Source organism: Cryptomeria japonica, chromosome 3 (genome assembly GCF_030272615.1).
Source record: "Cryptomeria japonica chromosome 3, Sugi_1.0, whole genome shotgun sequence".
Taxonomy (NCBI): Eukaryota; Viridiplantae; Streptophyta; class Pinopsida; order Cupressales; family Cupressaceae; genus Cryptomeria; species Cryptomeria japonica.
Window position 1 is genome coordinate 142,080,117 of NC_081407.1, and position 11,772 is coordinate 142,091,888.

Consider the following 11,772-nt stretch of genomic DNA (forward strand, 5'->3'; position numbering starts at 1 on the left):
GAGGAGATCACATACTACATGCTACAACATACAACATACAACATCTATACCTTCGCACATAAGGATACAAACATCCTTAGAACAAGGTATTAGTACTTGTTTTACATACATTTACATTTACAACACTTGCTCATTTCTTGGTTAATTCCAAAACCGGGGTTTGACCTAAAGGCAAACCCCTAATCCCTAACCCCCCAATCGTCTTCGCTTTTCTGTGTGGAGGTTGCAGGTACGCGGCTGAAATTGAAGATCTGGAATCCTTGTGCAAAGACGAACAGATCCCCCTTCGTTTCGCGGATTTTTTGGAGGACCGTGGCGGTCGGGCGCCATCGTCTCGGCGACTTTTGCTCAAATTTGCAGGACAGCGCCGTATCGACATTTTACTGCTAATTCCAGGTCCGCAGCTTCATCCTATATCCCTATCTCAGTTTATAAGCGAATCTTTGTCACTTTCTATGCATTCCTAGCTTAATTCTTCTATGCACATTCTTTACAAAAGAGGGTAGCCTTGCTGTCATAACCCTTGAAATTCATTTAGCATCCAATCTTGCATTGTGTGGGATTGGATCTTGTGGGTTTCAACCCCTCTTTTGAATGTAAAGTCTCTCCCCTAAGTGAAAACCATCAACCCTAGTGAACCTCCCTTCTCTCTCCTCGGAGTTGGAAGAGGGGAGGGCAACTAGGGTTCGATCGCGATTTTCCGCTTTACACTTGTATTTAAGGAATGAATGTAATTGAGTTAAGTATTTAATCCAGGGTTTTGAGTGTAGAGAGAGTGGGAAGAACAATGTAGAAAATGAGAAAGGAAGTGTGTGAAATTAAGTGAAGAGCAGAAAAGAATAGTTATGTTCAAATGTTATGCAAGTTGTTTTGAGACCGTGGCAGATGTATGAGATAGTGTGTTGATAGTTGAGGTCTGAGTTGTGTTTACTGATGTTGGTCGCTTGATGCAAAGTTCAAGGACAACTTCATGATCAGGAGATCCTTCTTTTTAAATCATTTTTGTATCTTGCCCTTTTGCAGTTAGCTTCAGGCTTTGCAAGTCGTCTTTTGTATCTTGCCCCAAGAGCAATTAGCTTTGGTTTGCAAGTTTGAAGCAATGAGATCTTTTCATTATAATTTGATATCCATAGTGGATATATTTTGTGGGCAGGTGCTCACTATGGTTTTTCTTTGTTTGGGTTTTTCACATAGAAAATCTTGGTGTTCATGTGAATTTGATATGTGTTGTTGATTAATTGCTTATGTGTTGCATTAATTTCTGTTTGGACTGATTCACCCCTTGCCTCTCAATCCTCCCTTGGGTTCAACGGGATCTTAGAGTAGGGGATTTGTGTCTCCTATAGGTTGGTGCCTACAAATGTAATTGGGGACTAGTTTCTTCGGTAGCTTGGGGCCTACATCATATTGTAAATTATAATTTGATTGGGGACTAGTTTATTCAGTAGCTTTGGGGCCTACATCGGTAGCAATGAGATCTTTTCATTATAATTTGATATCCATAGTGGATATATTTTGTGGGCAGGTGCTCACTATGGTTTTTCTTTGTTTGGGTTTTTCACGTAGAAAATCTTGGTGTTCATGTGAATTGGATATGCGTTGTTGATTAATTGCTTATGTGTTGCATTAATTTATGTTTGGACTGATTCACCCCTTGCCTCTCAATCCTACCTTGGGTTCAACAGGATCTTAGAGTAGGGGATTTGTGTCTCCTATAGGTTGGTGCCTACAAATGTAATTGGGGACTAGTTTCTTCGGTAGCTTAGGGCCTACGTCATATTATAAATTATTTATTATATTGTAGTTTTTGTGAGGTTGGATTTGGGCAATATATCCAAGTAGCTATTCTGACCGTGGTTTTTCCCATTCCGAGTTTCCACATAAGTCTAGTATCCTTTCTATGGAAGTGTGTATGTGTGTTGATTATTTGCTTTATCATTAAGGAAAATTAGTAAATGCTTCTTTGATGATTTGAAGTTCATGTTATATAAGTTATTAATGACAATTAATGTTTAATGAAGAATTGAAATTGACATATTTGGATTCACACCCTACCCACCCCCACCTCCTAGTATATTGTGTGCCCTTCACCTAACATAGTCTGGTAATCAAGACCCATCCATCATTCATCATCTATATATCTTTATATTTTATCATATTTCCTAAGTTACACTTAAGGATGGTGTTGGTGTACATATGGTATATCACCTAGATAAATTTTTATTAGGTCCTATCCACACTAGCATACTTAAGCTTATTTAGGTCATTTTTTTTATGTGTCATGTCATAAGATTAAAATACTTGTCATGATCTTCTTATATCCTAGGATTTCATTCTTGTCTTTACGACAAGGATTTCTCATTAAATATTGTATCATTATTCACTTTGCATCTAATGAATTCTTAGGCTTTATAGAACATATATTGTTCCTTTCCTTTGTGAATGGTTATTTTGGTTGAAGGTGATCCTTGGGCTACTGTGGGGTTGAGCAACGACTCTTACATGAAGAACTTGTCCCCCAGTGATCCAACTCTATAAATGTATTCTTCGATATCATTAGTCCTTGTAGCAAAGCAAATTACAACAAGATTGACAAATTAGGGAGTGGGAGTGCATATTGTACCAAACCAAGTGTGTAAATAACTATTTGATTTACATCCATGAAAATAATTTAGATCTATGAATACAACCCCTACAACTTAGTGACTGGTTGCTTTGATTCTAAAGAAAAATAAATATATATTTGTTATTTTCAATATTAAGACATAAGATTTGAACGTATTAACAAATATATTCAATATTTTTCTTTGTAAAACTTAACATCTATGTCCTTATTATTTAATTTACTAATTCAAGATTTAATATCTCATTTTTCACTTCAAACATTATTAATAAAAAATAATTTAGACTTTAAACTGAATTATCGTATAACTCGTTTATAATATAAATTGAATTTGGCTTTCATCTCAATATTTTATAACTCTACCTTTATTGTTTTTTACAGACAAATCTATCATTCTCAAATCTATTTTTCCCTCTCCTACAATAAGTGACTCACCAAAAAACTTAAAATCCATATTTTGTAACTCCAGTTTTCTTCACTTGTGTAGGGGAAAGGACCCAGTAGTCGTACACCGTAACTTCGCGCTTCTCAAAATCCTACTTGGAAATTTCAAATCACTTTGATTTTTTTACAGCAGCTTACTTGGCAAGTCCCCTGCTAATAACTAAGGTTTCAAGGCCACGTCATCAAATATGATGCCACATCAGCATGCTTTTTGCCAAGGTGTCCAAAACAGCCCCCAAAAAAAGTGAGACCAATAGGCGTGCAAAAGAGACCCCAATAGTTGTGCAGCTGACATGGCATCACCTGATTGGTTACTTTTTACAATATTAGTACATTTCTTAACAACTATTGGTACATTTCCTAACAACTGTTGGTACATTTCCTAACAAAAATTGATATTTTTTGTTTCAAACAATAGGTTTTATTTGTTCAATTTTTGGAACAAAAGGTATCAACAACCCTCACAACAATTGGTACATGCTCAACTACTGGGTCCTTTCCCCTAATTGTTCCACGTTACAAAAGAGGTCTACTCTACAGAAGACAAAAAGTACATATGCAATTCCACTCTATCAATTATTCTGATTCCACTCTGAGAAAAGTACATTTTAGCTGAGTGAATATGATCACTAATGAGCATTTTTGGCTGTGCTAAAAATATATACAAAATTTGGCAACAAAATCTGAAACTGGGGCCCTGAGAATGTTCGATTTAGAACCACCTCAGAAACCCATCATAAGATGAAAACGATGCACCTCCAAATGTAGATGTTGACTCCCCTTTTCTCTGTAACAATACACAGTTTTCTCCTAAACTACCTACTTCTAAATATTGTGAACTGCAGAAGCTTAAACTCTGCATCAATTTGGAGTTCCAATTCTCAGATATGTCTGTTCCTTCTGTAATTCTGTAACTTCATTTACATCTCTGTAGAACTTGGTCTGAATTAAACAAATTGCTTTTAGAGGATTTCCCGGTTAAGCAAAAGTAGCTGCAAAACAAGTGCAGGTGTAGTGTAGTAACCCCACATCTTGGAAGCAACAATCCTGAGGCTATGGATCCAGAGGCTGTGCATAAGACTACTTCAAGACCAACTCCATGTTTTGATCTCCCAGTAGATTCAGAACACAAGGCTAAGAAATTCAAGCTTTTTTCAATAGCCCAACCCCATATGAGAGCCTTTCACTTATCCTGGATCTCCTACTTCACTTGCTTTCTTTCCACATTCACTGCTCCCCCTCTGATACCTGTCATCAGAGACAATCTCAATCTCACCAAGAGGGACATAGGAAATGCAGGCATTGCATCAGTCTCGGGTTCCATATTCTCAAGGCTTGTGATGGGAGCTTTATGTGACATAGTAGGCCCTCGTTATGGGTGTGCATTTCTCCTCATGCTCTCTGCCCCTACTGTTTTTGCTGCTGCTACAACTTCTTCTGCACAGGGCTTCATCCTCATCAGATTCTTCATAGGATTCTCACTGGGAACTTTTGTGTCCTGCCAATTCTGGATGAGCTCAATGTTCAATACTAAGATTGTGGGTACTGCAAACGCAAATGCAGCAGAGTGGGGAAATATGGGAGGAGGGGCAACACAGCTAGTGATGCCTCTGGTTTCTAATTTGATTCACAAATCCATAGGATCCACCAGCTTCACAGCATGGCGTATTGCTTTCTTTGTACCTGGACTGACTCTAGTTCTTGTAGGACTCATTGTGCTCATCTTTGGACAGGATCTGCCAAATGGTAACTATGCAGCTCTCCATAAATAGGGGGATAAGGCAAAAGACAATCTGTCAAAGGTAAATCAATCTATCTGTTAAGCACTTTCAAGATGGTATTGCAAATAGATGCATGGATAGTCATGAATGTAGAGATAAAGGTTAAAAAAAAGTTAGTTCTGTTTCGGCTTTAGATTGAATAATTATGTGGGTTTGGGAGGTGGGGTTCGATTGGTAAGAGCTTGCTGTGGTAAAGTATGAGTTCACGAGGTCTAGTCTTTCTCTAGTCCATGTGGTAGTCTCCCCGCCCATGTAGTACTGGAAAACGTGTCACGCCAACATCACCTAACAAAAAAAAATTCTATTACTTTATATTCTTAAATTGTGTAAGTTCTATCCTGTCTTTAATTCCTAGTTTATTATTAATTTTAAGAGCACAAGACAAAAGTCAGAAAACAGAAGAATAGGGAAGGCTCAATTCGAAAGATTGATACATGAATTTATGAAAAGGTTGATTTGTTTGACTGTAGAAGTACAACTATAAAGGAAACTTCCCTACTGATAACTTTAACAATTAATAATAAATGGTTATAGCAATTACACAACTATAGAAGGTGGGCATAACTCAAGCACAGTTTGTAAAGATAATGGGTTTTCTGATTTTCTGGCGTGCCTTTAGTTTGTATAGAAAAATCATGATATAATAAAAGACAGATTAAATTTGTACATTTCTATTTTTTTATGATGGATTATAGAATTTGATACATTAGGCATTAAAAATTTACACATTTAAATTAAAAAAAAAAAAACAACTAGAATAAAATGTTTTATAATGCGTTACATTTACTTGAATAATATTAATACAGTCAATTCTAAAATGCTGTGCAGGTTGTCTGGCATGCCATAAAGAACTACAGGGTTTGGATCCTGGCTCTTACCTATGGATACTGTTTTGGAGTAGAACTTACCATAGACAATGTGATTGCACAGTACTTCTTCGATAGATTTGATTTAAATCTTCACACTGCAGGCATAATTGCATCTACATTTGGGCTTGCCAACTTAGTAACCCGCCCATTTGGGGGAGTACTATCTGACCTTGTAGCACGTAGGTATGGCATGAGAGGAAGGATATGGGCTCTCTGGATTGTTCAGACAATGGGTGGGGTGTTCTGTGTTTTGTTAGGAAAGGCAAATTCACTGAGCCTTTCTATTACATTCATGCTGATCTTCTCCATGTTTGTTCAAGCATCTTGCGGTCTGACCTTTGGAATAGTTCCTTTTGTATCTAGAAGGTTTGCATTCTTTTTTTCACCATTGCCACTGAATTGATTAGCTTTTTCAACATCAAACTAAATAAAAGGTTCTGCTCAGAGTTTTCATAAATGATGCAAGCTATAGAAAACATATTGCCAACTTTAATGGAGAAAACCATGCAGATGTGAGGGTTCTTACAAGTTACAGGAGCCATTTCAGGATATACAATCTTCAGGTGTATCTGATCTGAGGGAAAAGAGTTTTTCAAGTAAAAGAATGGAGTTTTTGTGCTTCAAATCTAAAAGAACTTGATTTCACAGGCCCAAGCTTGAATTTATCTGTCTCCATTAATACATTAGCATTCTGTCACTCTTTTCTACCTAAGCATTTCATCTAAAGGTGTTATTGCTAAAAACTAATACAAATTATGTGCATGTTGTAAACATAATTGCAGGTCATTGGGCATAGTGTCTGGAATGGCAGGAGCAGGGGGCAATGTGGGATCCATGGTAACACAGCTTCTGTTCTTCCTGAACTCCAACTATTCTAATGAGACTGGAATCAGCTTAATGGGTGTCATGATCATTGCCTGCACATTGCCTCTGTTGGGACTGTATTTTCCACAGTGAGGAGGAATGCTTTTTCCACCTTTAAAGTCTGAGAATGCTGGTGAGGAGAAGTATTATGGATCAGAATGGTCTGAAACTGAAAAGCAACTAGGAATGGACAAAATGAGCATGAAATTTGCTGACAACAGTCGAAGTGAAAGAGGAAAAAGATCGAGCTTGGCTTCTACCTCAACTCCAACAGATAGAACGCCTCAACATAAGTGAGGATTATTCCAATATGGGTATATCTAGAAGTAGAAATATAGGTGAAGATCATCCCAATATGGACATATGTAAAAGTAGAAACTCCATGTTTCCTTTGGAATGATTAGGGTGGCAGACAGTATATTAAGGGATCGTTCTGCATAATAAACCGTGTATATTGAATGATAGGAGGAGTTGGGCCAACCATAAAACATTTCAATGTGTGGTTGTGGGTTGCAGATTATGAGGTCAAATATAGTAGCAGAAGTAATTGCGTCATAAGAATTCAGGAGAGTCTTGAGAAAAATATCTCGTCTCATTGTGATTTTGTGAACAACTGTTTTGTCCCCCACAAACTTGGACAAACTTCCTATTTTCCTTAAAATGCATTATACCTAGTTGAGTCAAAAATAATTGGAAAGTTCTGAAATCCAATGTATTCTTATTCTCTACTAATACTAAACCATGTTTAAAAGACCTGTAAATTTTTTTTTGTATTTGGAAAAGAGTTTTTGTATGGCTCGTGTGAATTTAATGGTTTGGGATTGGTAGGGATATTTGATTTTTTTTTGGTTTTATTATTTGGTTTTATTCATTCTTTCATATTAGTTTTAAGGATCATTTAGAAGTTTTTGCATTATTTTTTATTTTATTAAGATAGTTTTTGATTTGTTTGTTGTAATTTTGGTTGTAAATGATAGTGGAGATGGAATTAAATAGGGCGTATAAATTTGTACATAAAGCAAATGATATTGAATCTTTTACAGATGATTTTCAGTTCAATTGTGTATTATATTTTGTTATCTCTTCTTAGAGTAGTCTTTGATCAACTGCGTTTTGAATACTTGGGAGTCCCATGACATAAAACTCATTGGGGTTTGTAACCTCGCTATGATTTTATTTTCTTTCAAAGAACCCCAACAAGTTTCTATGCATTTGAACTACTTCATTTGTTAGTTCACGTGAAACAACTACTTCATTTGTTAGTTCACGTGAAACAACTACTTCATTTGTTTGTAACCTTGCTTATATGAGTGATTCTAGAAAGAGGGTAGTCCAAATAATTTAAAGGATGTAATGGATTGAGAAGTTCTTATGAAGTATGGTAGAGGGCTATTTTGGAAACTTGAAGAGGAAAGTCCTCATGGAAATGCCCTAAAATATGGATGAGGCATGTGCCCATGTGCACTATCTTGAGCTAGATGAGAAGGGGAGATCTTCTAACAAGAGCACACAAAGTAATGAGCAATATTTTAGTGGTAACATAAATATGAAAACTAGCAAAGACAAGAGGAAGAAATGCTACTTCTACTATTGAAGCCCGGAAAGGAAAAGGGAAGTACCATTGGTTGTATTGTTAAATAGAGATGAGAACTTGAAAGAGAGGTGATGAAAATTACACTTGGAATTGAAATCTTCTAATTGGAAGAAAAAACTCCATCACATGTTGATTGTGCATGACCCAACATAGCCTCAAGAATCATTATCAAATCTATTAGATATGGTATCTTCATTAGACCTATTCTTCAGCTAAATAATAGAATGTCAACTATTAGAAACCTCAACTAATAAATAGTTGAAATATTTATGATTTAGGACAAGAACCATTAGTTTTTTTCTTGATTTTTAACTATAATAATATAAAAGAACTTTATTTCATATACCAAAGCTTGAATATATGTGCCTCCATGTATCTTAAACAGTTGAAAGTGAAAGTGGGACACTTTTAGTATTTCTATCTTTTTTTTCTACTTGAGAATTTCATCTAAAGGTGTTGTTGCTAAAGTAGAGGAGAGATATCTAAGGGTTCAATATTAGTTTACAATATAAGAAAATTTTGATAAACTCGTCGATGATGAAATTAGAACTAAGAAGTTGTATCAACTTAATGACTAAATAACAACCACAAATACCTTAAAGAACCTTGAATGCGCCTTGATATTATTTGACACTCTAACACTTGCATCCATATCACATGATTTCATCATACGCTACTACATATGATTCGATACACTGTACATGACCCAACATAACCTCAAAAATCATTAGTGATATCTTCATTAGAATTATTCTTCAACTAACTAATACAAATATTGTGTATGTTATATCCATAATTGCAGATCATTGGGGATAGGGGGCAAAGTGGGATCAATGACAACACAGCTCCATTCTGGCTTCTACCTCAACTCCAATATCATCCCAATATGTAAATTTCTAGAAACACCACATTTTCTTTGGAATGACTAAGGTGGCAGACAATATATTAAGGGACCGTTCTGCATAACTAAACGTGATACAATTATAGGAGGAGTTGGCCCTACTGGTTTGTAGGTTACAGATTATGAGGTCAAATACAGTAGCCAAATTAACAGCGTCATAAGAATTTTGGAGTCAGTAAGATCTTTTCTATCATTGTAATTTTGTGAACTGCTGATTTGTCCCCACAAATTTTTTCTTTTTCTTAAAATGCATTACAGTTAGTCGAAAGTCATTTGAACGTTTTGAAATCTGAATTTTTGTTCTTATTCTCCACTAATTTAAACTATTAAACTGTGTTAGCAAGATCTCTCAAAAAAGTTTGTAATCAGGAAAGAGTTCTTGGATGGCTTGTTTGAACTTAATGGTTTGGGTTTGGTAGGGATATATGGTTTTTCTTGGTCTTATTATTTGATTCTGTTGATCTTTTCATATTGTTTTTAAAGATCATTTATGAGTTTTGTATTAATTTTGGTTTTATTAAAATAATTTTTACCTGTAATTTTGATTGCATGTGATAACGGAAATGGAATTAAAGAGTGCATAAATTTGTATATAAGATTTCCAATAATCTAATGATATTGAATTATTTATAGATATTTATCTCTTCATAAATTTTATAGATTCTATCTCTCAATAGTATGAGAGTTTCAACTTAATTGTGTATTATGTTTTGTTTTATCTTATCAGACTGGTCTTTGACCAACTCAATTTTAAATACTTGGGAGTCCCATGACATCAAGCTCATTGGGGTTCATGATATTAATAAGATTTTTTTCTTTTTTCTTTTGAAGGCTCCCAACAAACTCATATGCCTTTGAAACACTTTGTTTATTAGTCCATGTGAAACAACCTATCGTTGTTTCTCATTGGACTTGTGATTTAAAGTCTTTAAGAAACCCTCAATTATGTGTAGGTTGACTAATCTCTTCTTTTCTTGCACATAATCTACATACGTATCCTTCTCAAGATAGGTTTTCCTCTTGGCAACATAAGATCTAGATCAAATGGGTATCCTAAACAGAGTTATACCTTAGTCTTCATCAATTATCTTCTCACCAGTAAAATTGTTTTGCAACCTTAAATCTTTCTAGGCATGCTGTTACTTGGTATGAAATCTAGGAACATTCCTTAGACATTCAAGTAGTACAATTGATTTCTAAGTGGGAAAACTTCAAAGGTCATTCATATAAGAAATTTTTGTAAGGAAAGCAGAGTGTGGAAAATGCCTTCCAAATGTTAATTTCTTAGAGGAGAAAAGCAAATATGTGTTTCAATTTGAATTACAACAACTTAAGATACACAATACAAGATAAATAGAGCAACATGAAAAACACAATCATAGAGTAGTACACTAGAATTCACGTGGGAAAACCCTTATGGGTGAAAAACCCACACACCAAAGCAATATCTCTTGTATTACAGTAAAAACAATTTACATACAAGTTACAAATCTTCACGCTTTGATCTAGTCTCTGTTTAGGTAGCAGTTCAGAAGATTACATTCACAATTGGCTTGCAATCCAACATTCAATTGAATCACACAAATCGACTCAACAACACAGCTGCACTATGACAAGGATCATTATCACACCAGCCAACCACATTCAACCATTTTTCAGACGTTTATATGTCTCTGTTCAAAAAATGATTCATTTCAATTACCATATCTCTAACTATCGAACTTCCTCAGAATGTCAATAACACGACATGTTATCTCTGTTGCTTCATCTAAGTCATTCCAGTTACCACCAATCATCTACTTATAGCTCAACAAGTCGTCTTGTATTTGGCGGTGGTCCCCTCCTTTGTTGCTTTTGACTTAACTTATTGCCGAAGTCACTTTGACATCGTATAGGGTAGCGAGGCGAGCGAGTCTCCTGCTCCCCTAGTTAGCCCGTAGTGTTTCTTTGGGAACCCTCAGATACCTGCGGGGTGGAAGGGAAGGCAAGTCTCCTTGCTTCCTTGTTATCTCGTTGTGGTATGGTGGTTCTCAGATATCACACTGGTAACCTGCAAATGACACAAATATTTTGAAGTTGGTGATTGTTGAGAGAAGATAAATGATCTTGTATTTATAGATTTTTGGAACAGATTGAGTGGGAAACAGAACTGAAGTGATGATTGATAGTTGAACTGATTTGATTGATCAATCAACTCATTTTGATTGATCTGTTAAGTGGATTGATTGGAGGGATAACTCAATTGATTGACTAGATGACTCAATTGATTAGCCACATGATTGAATTAATTGATTAGAAGACTGATTTGATTGAGGAGAAGATTGAATTGATTGATTAGAAGACTGAATTGATGGGTTAGTCAGAAAAGGTGATTGAGAGTGGAAAGGGAAGATTGAAGAGTTAATTGAATTAACTGACTAGTTAATTGATTTGATCAATCAGTCATGATTTTCAACATGTGTTGGAGGATTTTGAATTGAAATTCAATTTCATGTTTATTTGGATTTGAATTTTGATTTTCGAATATTGAAATGGGATGAAATTCAAATTTAGTTAAATTCAAATTTGGGAAATTGGAATGAGATGAAACGAGTTGAAATTCGAATTTGGGAAATTGGAAGAATAAAAATAATAAATTAAATAATTTAAATGAAATTATTTAATCATTGAAAATTGAATTAATTAAATAATAAAGA

At 35.2% G+C, this 11,772-nt stretch overlaps 2 protein-coding genes across 2 annotated transcripts; both read left to right on the forward strand.

The window, feature by feature from the left end:
- The first annotated feature begins 3,832 nt into the window (after positions 1 to 3,832).
- On the forward strand, positions 3,833 to 7,258 carry LOC131027357 (high-affinity nitrate transporter 2.1). Its single transcript, XM_057957393.2, has 3 exons — positions 3,833 to 4,869; positions 5,677 to 6,083; positions 6,500 to 7,258. The coding sequence occupies exon 1, from the start codon at positions 4,123 to 4,125 to the stop codon at positions 4,837 to 4,839; it is 717 nt and encodes a 238-aa protein (XP_057813376.2). The 5' UTR covers positions 3,833 to 4,122; the 3' UTR covers positions 4,840 to 4,869; positions 5,677 to 6,083; positions 6,500 to 7,258.
- LOC131874009 (high affinity nitrate transporter 2.5-like) lies at positions 4,902 to 6,674 on the forward strand. The gene is made up of 3 exons (XM_059217211.1): positions 4,902 to 4,949; positions 5,677 to 6,083; positions 6,500 to 6,674. The coding sequence occupies exons 1-3, from the start codon at positions 4,902 to 4,904 to the stop codon at positions 6,672 to 6,674; spliced, it is 630 nt and encodes a 209-aa protein (XP_059073194.1).
- Positions 7,259 to 11,772: the final 4,514 nt, after the last annotated feature.